Genomic DNA, 15,197 nt, shown 5'->3' with positions numbered 1-15,197 from the left:
CCTGCATCTCTTATGATGCTCTCTTCCACTGACATCAAATAACCTGGCGATATTCCGATAGTGAAAGCAGTCTCTCAAGATTTGGAAGCAATTCCATCTGCCCAATTCTGCCCTAAAAATAAAAACCTTTTCCATCTCTGGTCCAATTTAACAATGTCATGTTTTCTCCATCTTTGAATCTTTGGATGCTGATGGTATCTGGCACGCCTTGGGCCTTACTTCTTTGGCTCAACTATTTGACAAATACCGTTGCCATCATTCTCCAAACTTCAAGAAAAGTTTAATTTACCAAGGCCTATAATTATCTTTTGTTATGGGCAACTCTACAAAAGAATTCATCGTGTATTCAGAAACCATTCTTCTGAATACTCAGTGTGTTTGGGTTTGAACTGGATGACATTTGGAATTTTACACCACACCTCCTTTAGTGCCAGACAAAGTCTTATCCACTGTCAGCACTGGTCTAGAACCAAATTAGGGAAGAAATGTCTGGATATTGACCCTATACCCATGCTGTAAATCAGAGCCAGCCTTCCTGCTCCACCAATTGTGTGTACTTGTCCTTGTTTCTGGGGACATATCTTTGGTATTGCTTTTGACTGCTTCCCTATACAGCTCCATTTGGAGTCCTACGGGTTCTCCCCTTTCTAGTGTTCAACCAGATACAGTGGCTTATGCCCCTCTTTTGGCCAGCTGGCTTATTTTTTTTGTTTTTTTGTGGAGGTTACTACTTGAGTTTGAGAGCTCCAACTCAGGTCTGTTGTACTAGGCCTACTACTAAGTATAGAGGGTCTAAAACAAATGGTTAAAGCTGCACTTTTGAAACCCACTGAGCTAATAGAGCCTGCCCGCTCACTCTGGGAATACATAGAATTTGGACCTTCAGGTCAAAATTCGTGTCTGTTGCCACCCCACTGCAAATTTGTGTCAAAATTCGTATCCTAGTCTCAGGATCTAAAAGTATCAATAGAAGAGCAGGGAGACCAAGTACAACCACCCAACTGTACAAGTTATATTCTATTAACTTAACACACTCTATGTGGATGAAAAAAAACATTAATAGAACAACATAATAGAGCCTTAAGTCTCTCCTTTTCTATTTATTTTCCTTGCCTAATAATAAATAACATTTTGGGCTTTATTCTGACAGGGCAGTGAACAGGAAACCAAAGGACACAGAGAGAGAGGGAAACACTGATATGACGCCAGAATTCAAACCCCAGGTCCTTACAAGTTGCAAGTCACAAGGAGCAGAATGGCAGTGCCCTAACAGGTTGAGCCATCATCAGGCGTCACCAGGCACCCCAAAGCTCTGTCACGGTCTGGCTCTCTACCTGTCTATTTCTCTCTTTCTGTTCTGTCTCTCTGCCCTGGCCACGCCCACATTCTATTCCACCCAAGCCCCCAGAACCCAGAAATTGCATTGAAGCGCATTGGACATGCTGGCCATTCATAGGTACTGCAGCTTAAAACAGGCTGGTTTCGACCAATGGGCTCGACTCACGAGCTTGCGCACAGGGTTGCGCATGGAGGTGACGCAAAACACGTCACCTCTGTGGCGCAGCGCAGAAGCCCCAAATAGGCCCCGCCCATCACATTTCACAACCCGGAAGAAGGGGTGATTTCGGCCCATGCGCTGGGTGAGCAACTCAATGCTGGGCCAGGATTTCCGGTGCCCTCTCTATAATTTATAACTCTATGATTCCACCACACTTCAGTCCCATTTACACACCTGTCTCCAACTGCCTCATCAGCCCAACAGTTCCCTTCTCATTACTCACCTGGCAAGTGGCAAGTAGCAACTTCCCCAATGAAGCCACTGCCTGTAAAACTGGACTATTTCTACACATTCATTGCCAGAGTGTAACCATTGTTACTGGTGTGTTTGTCCTGATTTACCTGGGTTATTCCTAGTGTTCTTTCCTAGAGTTCCTTGGCTTTAAGACTTTGTTTCTGCTTGGATTTTGACCTTCTTTCTGTTTTCTGGACTTTGTTTATTCTGCCTGCCTCTTTGTTGACTGCTTGTATGCTTTTGACCTCTGCCTGCCTCATGTCAATGTAAGCCTCATCCCTTTGTTTGGTCGCTATTAAATACTTGGAACTTACTTCTGCCTGTGTTGCCTGCATTTGGTTTCAACTGTACTTTAACACATCTTACTCATTTCATTGTATGCATGCCTTGTTCTTTGTAAAAGCCATGTTTGTGCAATCCAGTTTTATTTATACGTATTTATCATTATAATAGTATTGTGTTGACCTTTTATGTGTGCCTGCCTGCACTAGTCTTTTTCTTATAACATTATGTGGTGGATAGCATCTGAGAACTTCACAAAAGGAAATTAAATAATTCACATTATTGCACAATAGACATTTTGAGTAATAGACAGAGGATGCTTGGCTCTATATTTGCACAATGCAGGCGCATAATGCAGCCGCATAATGCAGCCCAATTAGCACAGACCAGACAGAAGTACAGACTGAATATCAGCTGTTCTTTTACCCCAGAGCAATGCAGCATGTCTGAATGTTTACAATTAAATTCCTTGCGTCGTAATTGCGATGCTTTTTAACAGTGGTTTAAGTACTGCATTTGAGGTATTTTCTTTTACTTACTTTTACTAGTATTTCCAATTTTCAGCAATTTTCTGCAATGCGTCGCACCAGAATAGATCTGCAGAATAGATCTGCTATTTTCAAAAGATTTTAAATGGATAGGTAACCCCCAAAATGACTTTTTTTCTATCGATTAGTCACCCCATGGAGACTTGAATTCATGGATATGTTTTTGTTTTTGTCTCATTCCTAAGCCAATAGTTTGATGACCGGCACCGGTTCCGGTAGGAGACACAAAGACTTTGTGTCTCCTACCGGAACCGCTGCCTACCGGTCCGCTGGTCATCAAATCATTGCTTAGGAATGATACAAAAACAAAAAAATATCCATGAATTCAAGTCTCCATGGGGTGACTAATGGATAGAAGAAATTGGGGTGAACTATCCCTTTAATACATTTTATACAAGATACAGATTATTTCTACATTGCAGTATTGATACTTTTACTTGAGTAAAAAAATGTAGTAATCCTTTTCCACCACGCTTTTCAAACTGCATGGAAACTATCACCACTTTGACTGTTAAAGCCTACTATGAGTATGTCAGAGTTAGTTAACAAAGTGCCAAGAGCACATCAACAGTAATAAGGGTAGCATCATGTTTACCACAGGCATCCATCATTTATTCATTAACATCATTATGTATGTTAGTCACAGTGAATAAAAAGAGTGCACTGTCTGTCTGCTGGTGTTCCAGATGTTCTCGCATGGTGCTTCTCAGTAGTGGAAACCAAGTACATGTACTCAAGTATGCCTACTATACTTAAGTACAGTTTTGAGGTGTTTTTACTTCACTGGAGTATTTCCCATTACTTCTACTCCACTACATCTCACAGGCTAATGTTCTTACTCCACTACAATTATTTGAAATCTTTAGTTTGTGGATTGTGATAATTATTACAAAACATAGCCTATATTAACCACTTCAGCCCCATACTTTGAAAATAGCTGATGTAAAAGTTGTGAAATGGGACATTCTGCAAAATGAGTACTTTTACGTTTTGATTAGATGATTAGATGTCTTTATTATCCACAAGGGAAAATTGTTTTGCTCAGGTCATTAGCGAGCAAGTCCAGTTCGACCAGGTGAGGTGGATCAGGTATTAGGGCGTTTGTGTTTATTTAGGAGCCTAATGGTTGAGGGGATAAAACTGGCACTACCCTTTGCCTTCCTAAATAGAGAGGCACCATATCTCCTACCCGAGGGCAGGACCTGAAAGCAGGTGCTGAGATTAGTCTCTCGCGATCTTTCCTGCTTTCTTCACTGTCCTCTGGTCGTAGAGATGCTGAAGGGCAGAGCACTGTACCCCACAGAGCTTAGTCACCCTCCGCAGCTTAGCCTTGTTGGTCTGTGAGAGCCTCCCATACCAAGCCAGGAAAGAGAAGGTACGGAGGCTTTCTATATGGCAGATGTAGAAGCTGCGAAGGATGGGAGGGGCAACATGCGTCTCAGCCTCCGTAGGAGGTAGGTCCGCTGCTGACACTTTGCGAAGATGGCCTGTGAAGATGACCTTGGTACTTTAAGTACATTCTAATGCCAATACTTTTGTACTTTTACTCAAGTGCATTTTGAATTCTGGACTTTTACTTGTAACTGAGTATTTCTACATTGCAGTATTGATACTTTTACTTGAGTAACAAATTAAGAGTAAATTTTCCACCACTGGTCCTTCTCACACACGTGCAAAGCCTGTCCTGCTGCTGACGGTTTGAGCCAATGCTGCGGCATGCAGGCTCGTGCTATTTGTGGAAACTTAGTGACCTCTAGCGGTGGTTAGCGGTAGTAAGGTTCCAAACGCTCAGCTAACGGTCCTGTTTTTTTTTATAGCCAGTGGTGGGAAAAGTACTCAAAAACTCAATACTGCAATGTAGAAATAGTCCGGAATTCAGAATTTACTTGAGTAAAAGTACAAAAATATTGGTATAAAAGTTTTCAAATGTATAAAATGTATTGAAATATTTTGAAAATAGCAGATCTACAAGCGTCGCATGACAACACATCGTGAGCTGGTAGATCGGCTATTTTCAAATGGCTGAAATAGAGCTGAATATATTTTGTTTTTTGTATATTTTGATGCCATACTTTTGTACTTTGCTCAAGTAACATTTTGAACACAGGCCTTTTACTTGTAACAGAGTATTTTTGTATTGTGGTATTGCTACTTTTACAGAAGTAAAATATCTGAGTACTGAGTCCACCACTGGTATTGTACCCTTTACATTTCAGTATATATCAATCTGCTCAGTAATAAAGACAAAATCCTGACCATACACTGTAAATCTAGGAACTAGGATAACATGTATTTATTTTTTTAAACTGTGGGCCTATTAATTAAACGACACAGCTGAACTTCATTTGGATTTCATTTTTTAATAAAAATGCATTACATTCTATACAATAGAAAAGATCCAGTGGTACCATTTCAACAATATTATTCTAAACCAGAGGAAAAGAGACCACTCACCTGGTATATAAGACTTAGCTGAGGTGCTGGAGCAAAAGAAACTGATTTAAAAGGGCATCCCCACACTCAAATCTTTTTGAGATCTTCTTCAAAGCATAACAATTTATTACATTCTGTACAATTAAAAAAAGATCCAGTGGTACCGTTTCAACAATATTCAAAAAAATATAACAAAGACAAATTAAATTACTAATCAAGACTGCTAAAATCAGGTGACAGAAATATCCAAAATTCATGTTCCAGCTCTCCTCTGTGAGGCGCTACAGGTCTATTATGGCCCAGCACACCAACCTTAACAGCTTCTTCCCCAAAGCCATATCCCAGCTAACTGGCTTAAAGCTGTGCTCTGCAACATTCATAATCTAGGCCTACACCGGAATTCAAACCCGGGGCAGAACCCTTATAGAGCCTGCCGGCTTGCTTGCTCAGAGGAGAAATTGAATTTTGACCAACGGGCAGAACCACTTGTCGACCGACCAGTCGTGTCAAACCGGAAGGATCTAAACGTGTGTCTCAATAGAAGAGCAGGGAGACGAAATACAACCACCCCAATTGTATCAGTTATATTGTATAAACATACCCTAGCTCTGGTCCATAGCGCTAGAAGGAGTTCTCCATAACGTACTTTCCTTCCCCCTCACACCCGCGGTAGCCTCTCGGCAGCCTCTCGTCTTTTAGTCAAAATAGAAAATACACTTTCGCTACACACCAAAAGAAAGACGATTTTATAGAGTTGAACACCTACTCTACTTAGTGGGAACACTCTGAGCCCCCCACCTCACGTCTAAAATACACTTTTTAGCCAGAAAAGAAAATATTTCACCGGAAGGAAAAAAAATATTGGTTACTCCACTGCGCCCCCTACAGATCTGGTCAATTGAGTTTTTCTATAGACCAATTATTTGTTTACCAACATTGAGACTGGATGCACAGGTGATTGTTTCATGCAATCAATTCTCAACCTGTTGTTTCGGGGTGTGCTGGTTTCAGCACACCCCAACCCCCTCTTGTGTGTTGGCTAGTGAGGCGCGTCCTAGCGAGACCTGACAGAATGGGTTTCATTGCGCGCATACTGGTTACACGCATACTGGTTCTTATCAGTGTGACGTCGTCTGTTAAGGGGTCTATTGACCAGATTTTTCCTTCCGGTGAAATATTTTATTTTCTGGCCAAAAAGTGTATTTTAGACGTGAGGTGGGGGGCTCAGAGTGTTCCCACTAAGTAGTGTACGCTTTCAACTCCATAAAACCGTCTTTGTTTTGGTGAGTAGCAAAAGTGTATTTTTTTTTTTTTACTTAAGACGAGAGGCTGCGCAGCCTGTGGTGCGTGCGCAAAGGCTCGAAAGTCCCATAGCGTTAAGGAGCACTCCTTCTAACGCTACGGACCAGAGCTAAACATACCCCACCACCCAGATTGGACAAAACACCATTGCATTCACTAAAAAAAGTCATTTAATAGGCTACAGCTTTCACCACCACCACCCTCCACCCCCCGTATCCATCGACACCCACCGCTGTGCCGCCTCTAATCAACATGCATTAAACATCCTGTGGAAGGACTGGATGCAGGCCTACTGTACTCTTGGCTCTCAAATGCACTGCCTTCTGTTCCTTAACAGTTCTTGCACGCTGACTCTGATTTATGTGAAATTCCTAGACTTATTCGACTGTATAGCTTAAACATTAAGCTCAAAATTAGTGACATTGTCGTTTTATATTCCAATGCTACGTGGTTCAGGTCAAATTGAGGTTACCTTTTTTTTTTTTTTTTTTTTTATCCCACGATTTTGTAACCCATTTTTCACCCTGTGCCAATTGCCTAAGCTTGTAATCCTGGGCGCTACTCTCCCTCCGCCAGCCTGGGGAGAGCCCCGAACTGAGCTCATGCTTCCTTCATTGCATGAGGAGTGAGCAGGCCGCTTCTTATCACCTGCCAGGAGGTTACCTTTTAACACCTGCCATGCTGAGGGAAGACTTTTCTGCTTACCCCTGCTTACCCCGACCAACAAAATCAAAGTCAAAATCAAAATCAAAATCAAAAACAATACAAAAGACAAAAACTATTGCACATCAAGCAGTGGGCTTGAAAACAGAAACGATCGTATGTAAATCTTAACATGTGAGTGTAAACTCATTAAGATATCATCATACTGTCACCACAATCATAGTGAGCTAAAAATTGATTTGTCCACATTCCACTGTGTGCAAAAAAACACATTCAAGAACCCATGGGTGTCGGAAGTTTAGGAAACATGTACATTTACTTCTGTCAGGGTGTCAGTGGGTTTTATTACGATTCACATGTCTCCTGTTGTCTTGTCTCTCATCTGTCTCTTGCTCGCTCTGCCTGTCGACTGCCCTTTCCACGCCTTTCCCTGTAATAATTGCAAAAAGAAAAGAAAAACACATATTTAACGTTGTCTGGTCAACACAATAATTAACATAATAATCAACAAGCCATTGGAGCCAAGTAACAAAACAACAAACCCTAATTGTAAGGTTCGGGTGATTGCTGATTTAACCCATTAAGACCTGTAACGCATTTGTGTAACCACTTAAACCATTATTTTATACTTTGGCTATTAAAAAAATAGCAGATCTACAAGCTCATAGCGCGACACCTGTCAATAATACCACTATACCAAAATGTCTTTTACTCAAGACACATGGACATCTGATTGAATCTGATGAGCATATTAAGCAGTTAAGTTGGTATACTTCTTGCCTGTGTTAAATATGGATCAAATCAATCTGGATCAAATCAAGATACATCTAGATACCTGTGCTAGGTTGTGATTGTTAAGTGTCATGTATGGGGATGGAGGTACAAGATGGCCCCCGAATCCTCCAGTCTTCTTAAGGCCTGAGCTTCTTGATTGAGGTCATGGTAGGAGTCCTGAAACAGAAACGTTTCAGAAATGTCAGTGTAATTCAGAAACTAAAACAACAAAGAACTGACAGGTCGATGGCATATCTGTTGTTTTTCCACTGTATTTGAACGCAGTCTACCAGCATGCTCCTGTTTTGTTGTTTCTCCCGAGCAGTGGTGGAAAAAGTACTCAAGTAAAAGTATCAATACTGCAATGTAGAAATACTCTGTTACAAGTAAAAGTCTGGAATTCAAATTTACTTGAGTAAAAGTACAAAAGTATTGGTATCAAAATGTACTTAAAGCACACAAGTAGAAAGTACTCATATAGCAGAATGTTCCATTTCACAAGTTTGCATATGTATAAAATGTTTTTAAATCTTTTAATAGCAGATCTACAAGCTCACAATGCGTCGCATCGAGACGCATTGTGAGCTTGTAGATCGGCTATTTTCAAATGGCCGAAATGTATATACGGGCTGAAGTGGTTAATGTATGTTTTGTAATAATAATCCAAATCTACAAAGTAACTAGTAACTAAAGTTTTCAAATAATTGTAGTGGAGTAAAAGTGCAACATTTGTCTCTGAGGAGTAGAAGTAAAAGTACTGAACATCTCAAAATTACAAAAGTAAATATACTTAGTTACTTTTCACCACTGCTCCCGAGAAACTCAAGTAATTTGCCCAACCCTCAATGCTTGTTTGTTGTTGTTGCTGTCTTCTTTTGTTTGTATATCCAACATTGACCGATCTATCGGTTTACTGTTAGTTTGATGAACAAGTAAAGTTGCCAGATTGGACAGTTTAACATCATTTACACTTCAACCAGTACACATTCTTTTCAATGGAACATGGCAAACCAAGTCGCTCACTTCAAGGAAAAATAAAAGCTTGTTTGAGTGGTTGTATGTTCCCTGTCGCCTGTAAATTATTGTCAGGTCATCTTCAGCACCAGCCAGGATGTCAGAGGAAGGGTGACGCTAATCTAAACAAGAATGCAAGCCAAGGTAAATATCTATCCAGCATGGAAGAAGACTTTTCCTTTTTGTCATCAAGTCACATTGACAAACCATGCATCCTAACTGATTCATCTCCAAAACAAAGGGTACACACACCCACACAACCGCAAACAAACACACGCATGCATGTCGCACGCACGCACGCACACACACACACACATGCCCTTTATATACGGAGAAAACCCAAGATTAGTAGTCTGTATGTTTGTAAGTATGTAAGCCATTAAAGAGATAGAACACACATACATTTTAAAGATGGAAGGACAAGCTACATTGACATATTTGTTGTGATTTTATCATACACTCTCTTGTTAAGCATTTGCAATTGAACACAACTTAAATATTTCTCACCGAATACAAAGTTATCCTTAAACTCTAAACATTAAAAGATTAAGTACACATGGTGGTCTAACATTACAACTGTAAGACAGAGACACGCACACACACGCGCACGCACGCGTGCACACACACACACACACACGCGCACACGCACGCACGCACGCACGCACGCACGCACGCACACACACACACACACACACACACACACACACACACACACACACACACACACACACACACACACACACACACACACACACACACACACACACACACACACACACACACACACACACACACACACACACACACACACAAACGACTGGGCTCTATGAACCAAATGCATTTCCCACAACATGATGTCTTAATGTGCAAGCTTTGTGTTATTTTATTGCACAACAAGCCACCTGTCACATCAAAGAAAAGTCATGTACTGTATGACATAGGGGTCAGATACCGTATGTCGACCAACACTCAGGTATGCAATGGTATAAACATTAGAGACAGGCCTGTGCTTTAGAAGGAAACCTATTTGAATCCCAGCTAGGCCAGTGGTTCTCAAACTTCTTTGTGCCAAGGACCCCCAAATTGATACGTATGTGGCCGCAGACCCCCACCTGAAAATATGTTGAGCCAGGGACCCCCAGAAGCAAAGATTTGTGTAAAACATTTCCGCCTTTAAAAGAATAAGATTTAAAGATTTGCACACATTTTCAAGATTTTTCTAAAATAGCAGATCAACAAGCTCATAGCGTGGCACTGAGTGCCGCGCTACGAGCTTGTAGATCTACTATTTTTGAAAAGCAGACCCCACTTTGAGAACCAATGCCCTAGGCTAAGTTGCTGGCACATATCATACAGTAGGTGAAGAAATTGAACGGCAGCATTTTCCCTTCCATTAGCGATTTTCAGTTGAGTTCCAGTTAAGCAAGGCATTTTGAACCCCTTAGGGATTTAAACACCTTGTGGTGCTGCTTAGTGTCTAATCATGGAACACTAGTGGCTACATTGGACAGATGCCATGGGATCATGTGTACGTGTGTGCGTAACAGCATTAAAGTGCAGCAGAGCAGGACTGCCTGTGGGCCGGATCATCCATAGGCCGTAGGGGGGTGAGTGCCCTGGGGCACCAGCCAATGAGGGCACCACATGATTAAAACAATCTAATAAAATTTTAAAAACGGAAATTCGGATTTTTTGACCTTTTGAAGCACCCGTAGCATGGCCTTCAGCACTGAATACGTATCTGTCTGCGTATCTCAAAACCAATAACAGCGACTGGGGGGTGGGGGGTGGGGGGGGGGGGGTGTGCGGGATGTTGAGGACAAGTGGTTTGGGATTCGCTTACACGACCGCCTCAACCAATCACAGCGACTGTGAACCTCTTTTCAATAAACAAGGAAGCACACTGGTAACGCGGGTAAAAACAAACATGACGCCGTCTTACCTACGTAAATACCTGAATCAAACTGTTGTTTCAGCGGAATATGCTTTTACCACCTGGGTTTAACTACAGACACCCGTAGGACAGGACATGTGGATGCCTTTTACATTTATGGTACGTTTTCGGCGCTGTTCAAAGAGGCTGGCTGACACGCTTATTGAATGTTGTGTGTGCCTCCCTGTGTCGAGAACAGGATAGGTGGGCACTAGGGACATCTGGGCACCTCCATATAAAATTGGCTATTTTGCCCAAAATTTTATATTTGAAAAATAGTCTTAAGTAAAGTAAAGTATACATGATTAGAACATGCTTAAACATTCGACAATTAAGGTCTATTTTTTTTTTACAATTGCTACAAATTGCTACAAAACCCCAGTCACTTCAAAGTTGAAGGATACAATTAAGTCTGATAATGATGTACCGTGCATTTTCACATCATGTATACTTTACAACATTACTTAAGACCATTTTTCAACTATTCAATTTTTCAACATTTTGGACAAGTAGTGCCCACCTATCCTGTATCCCCTGTGTAAGCTGCCTTTACAAATCCTTTCTGCATTAAAACCTGATGAGCCAGAAATGGACAGTTGATAGATATGGCTAGATAGATACATCAAGCTGTCTGTCTACGTAATTACTTTGCAAATCTATGGTGTTTATAGCCATAGTAAAAAAAAACTAACAAACATTGAAAGTGGGAGTGGGGGCACTTCAACCTGCGGTCACCCTGGGACACCACACAGGGTTAATTCGGGCCTGCCTGTGTGCTAAAAAAAACCTTCCCTGGAAACAAACATTGAATAATGTTTACGATGTTAATAAGTCAATAAGATTAGCTGCCTGTAAAAGACAAGTTCCCAGATCCCACCTTTCCATTTGTACACACTCTCAGAATCAATTAACTGGGATGATGTTACTGTGTAGATGGATAGCTAGTTTAAAGTAAAGTTTAATACTTTAATATAGTTTTAATATGTAATGATTTTATCTTTTTGCAGTTGTATTTTGACCCGTGTATCTGTCTATTGTGTATGTATGTATGTTGTTTTTACCAGTGGTGGAAAGTAACTTAGTACATGTACTTAAGTACAATTTTTAGTTACTTTTTTACTTTACTAGAGTATTTCCAGTTTTCAGTACTTTTACTTCTACTCCACTACATCTCAGAGGCAAATATTGTACTTTTACTCCACTACAATAATTTGAAAACTTTAGTTAGTAGTTACTTTGAAGATATAAATGATTACATTATAAAGCATACATTAACCACTTCAGCCCTATTGTATACATATAGGCTATTTGAAAATAGCCGATCTTACAAGCAATGAGACGCGTTCTGAGCTTGTAAATCGTCTATTTTCAAACATAAGTACTTTTACTTTTTGTACTTGAAGTATATTTTGATGCCAAATACTTTTGTACTTTTACTCAAGTAACATTTTGAACACAGGGCCTTTTACAGAGTATTTTTATATTGTGGTATTGCTACTTTTACTTAAGTAAAATATCGGGTTACTTCTTCCACCATGGTTTTGACCAAATGCAGTTCGGAAAGGAAAAATAAAGTAAAGTAATCTGAAGTTTTGTTTCTGAAGTAGACAGGGGATTAGTACCTTCATAGACTTCATGGTGTCATGTCCATAATAGTGGATGGGATGCTTTAGGTTTTTGGCAACAGGGTATCCAAACCCAGCGATGTGGACAACGTCACAGTAGTTGAGGGCAACAAACACAGCCAGGATGCCCGTGGTTGGATGCGCCGGTATCTGGAACAAACAAATAAAAACACAAGCCTTCATAAGCGCACTGACAACCTTGTTGCACACAGACCCTGTTACTGTATGTACTTCCTGGATTTGACTGTGTGTATGATAGGAGAGGTTGATGATTTAATTTGATTTAGGTTCCTCTGCTCGTTTGGGAAAATCAAGATGGTCAGAGTAAATGCCAGTGGTGGAATAAGTACTCAGATATTTTACTTTAGTTAAAGTATCAATACTGCTAATGTAGAAATACTCTTTTTACTTTCCAGTAAAAGTCTGGAATTCAAAATTTACTTGAGTAAAAGTACAGAAGCATTGGTATCAAAATGTACTTAAAGTACCTAAAGTAAAATGTTTGAAAATAGCCGATCTACAAGCTCACAACGCTTGTAGATCGGCTATTTTCAAAAAGCCTATGTATCAAATAGGGCTAAAGTGGTTAATGTATGTTTTATAATGTAATAATTTATATCTGCAAAATAACTAGTAACACAAATATTAGTGGAGTAAAAGTACAATATTTGCCTCTGAGATGTAGTGGAGTAGAAGTATAAGTACAGAAATGTGGAAATACTCCAGTAAAGTAAAAAATACCTCAAAATTCTACTTAAGTACAGTACTTGAGTACATGTACTTAGTTACTTTACACCACTGGTAAATGCTTAGCAGAAGTCTGACTTTTGCCATGTCTTCACCTACCATAAAAATGTCTGACCATTATAGTTTTTATTTTAATGTCTTATAACCTTTATGGAAACTGTGCGAATAAATGATGCAGTACCTCAGTTTATCCACTAGATGGTTACACAGATCTAGAGAAACTGACAGGTCTTGTATAGCCTCCTATTTTCAAGGCCAGAGCAGTTTCCGCCTGGAGAAAATGATTTAAAATCCTCATCACAGATTTATGTGTGAATCTATGGGGAACTGACCCAAACATTAGCTGGCATAAAGTGTTTGAGCACCGAGCTATGAACAATTTCTTAAATAAAAACTACTGCCCCCAGAGCCAATGGGAATGAGTTATCATCTGGCCAAGTTCAGGGGCAATATTGCGCTCATGAGCAGCAGGTAGTACTACTTACATTTCTCAATAAAAGAATAGGGAGACAACCTCCAACCACCATAGATGTAGTTAATGATGTATTAACATACTATACAGATTGGTTAAAATAGCAGTTTATTCATCAACCACTTATGCCCTATTTTATGCTTTAGGTGAACATTTTCACCTAATTGCAGGTTAAAATATAATAATATAAGACTGCAGCTTTAACTTTAAAGACCAAAATAAATAGGAAAAATAAGAGAAAGAAAAGAAAAGAAAACTGTGAGCAGCAACTTTAAAAGTTTGACTTTTGTGGCTGACCAGAAATGTTAAACTGGCCAGCCTAATTTCCGACAGCATCTATTTAATGTATTATGGGATTCAATGACAACCTCCATCTTTTAGGCCACCCAGGTTAATTGTATTCAATGTAATGCTGGTCAATCGTCTTGTCAAAACACTCAGCAGACTTTCTGTGGTCGGGGGTTGTTGGCATAATTTCACGACACCTCCATTCTTACCATCCATCCAACTCATGTTTGTTGAGTGTAATGAGATGTCAAACTCCTGCCAACGCACTGACCAGTATTTTGTGAGGTGGCTAGTTGTTAAATATAATTCCCTGGCAGCTTTTGTATTATTTTTATCGACCACATAATGTTTTGTAAACAAAACAAAAAAAATATTTGTGTGGCACTTAATGTAAATCCCCTCCACATACTGTATGCTGCAGCAAAGACACTCCAAAGGTCTGTCTGTATGCAGTTTAAAGATTTTCCTTTACAATCTTATCTAACTTGAGTTAAAATAAGCTGCAAAAGACAAAAACCTCTCTCCCTCACTAACACTCGCGTACAAACACATACTGTTTCACTCTCCAACAGAGTGGAGTAATCTGCTTAATTTTCAAAACAATGCCAGTCAATTGCAATCCAAAGACATTCTTGAATACTGCACTGGAAATAAGGGACCTGATTTCCCCCCATGGACAGAATTTGCCACTTTTTTTGAGCTTTTTAAGACTAGCAAGAAATAAGATTAAATATAGCTGCAAGCAGCGATAATACGGGGCCAGTGAATAGAGAGAGAGAGAGAGAGAGAGAGAGAGAGAGAGAGAGAGAGAGAGAGAGAGGAGAGAGGAGAGAGAGAGAGAGAGACGGATTAGATTGAAGAGAGAGAGAGACGGAATAGATTGAAGAGAGAGAGAGAGAGAGACGGAATAGATGAAGAGAGAGAGAGAGAGAGACGGAATAGATTGAAGAGAAAGAGAGAGAGAGAGAAACGGAAATAGATTGAAGAGAAAGAGAGAGAGAGAGAGAGGAGAGAGAGAGACATGAAACGGAATAGATTGAAGAGAGAGAGAGACATGGAAACGAATAGATTGAAGAGAGAGAGAGAGAAAGAGACATGGAAACGGAATAGATTGAAGAGAGAGAGAGAGAAGAGAGAGAGAGAGAGAGAGAGAGAGAGAGAGAGAGAGAGAGAGAGACAGACATGGAAATGGAATAGATTGAAGAGAGAGAGAGAGAGAGAGTGAGAGAGAGAGAGAGAGAGAGAGAGGAGAGAGAAAGAGACATGGAAACGGAATAGATTGAAGAGAGAGAGAGAGAGAGAGAGAGAGAGAGATGGAAACGGA

At 40.2% G+C, this 15,197-nt stretch overlaps 1 protein-coding gene across 1 annotated transcript in view; it reads right to left on the bottom strand.

The window, feature by feature from the left end:
- Window positions 1–4,962: 4,962 nt before the first annotated feature.
- Window positions 4,963–15,197, bottom strand: part of st3gal4 (ST3 beta-galactoside alpha-2,3-sialyltransferase 4) — a 49,429-nt gene continuing 39,194 nt past the window's right edge. Inside the window, 3 exon segments of the mRNA XM_080428765.1 lie at window positions 4,963–7,450; window positions 7,856–7,971; window positions 12,364–12,516. Of these exon segments, the coding sequence (XP_080284891.1) occupies window positions 7,882–7,971; window positions 12,364–12,516 (243 nt within the window). The 3' untranslated portion in view covers window positions 4,963–7,450; window positions 7,856–7,881.

This window comes from Gymnoscopelus braueri (genome assembly GCF_963280865.1).
Source record: "Gymnoscopelus braueri genome assembly, chromosome: 5".
Lineage (NCBI taxonomy): Eukaryota > Metazoa > Chordata > Actinopteri > Myctophiformes > Myctophidae > Gymnoscopelus > Gymnoscopelus braueri.
Note: the sequence above shows the minus strand (reverse complement) of the source record. Positions and strands in the feature narration are given on the sequence as shown.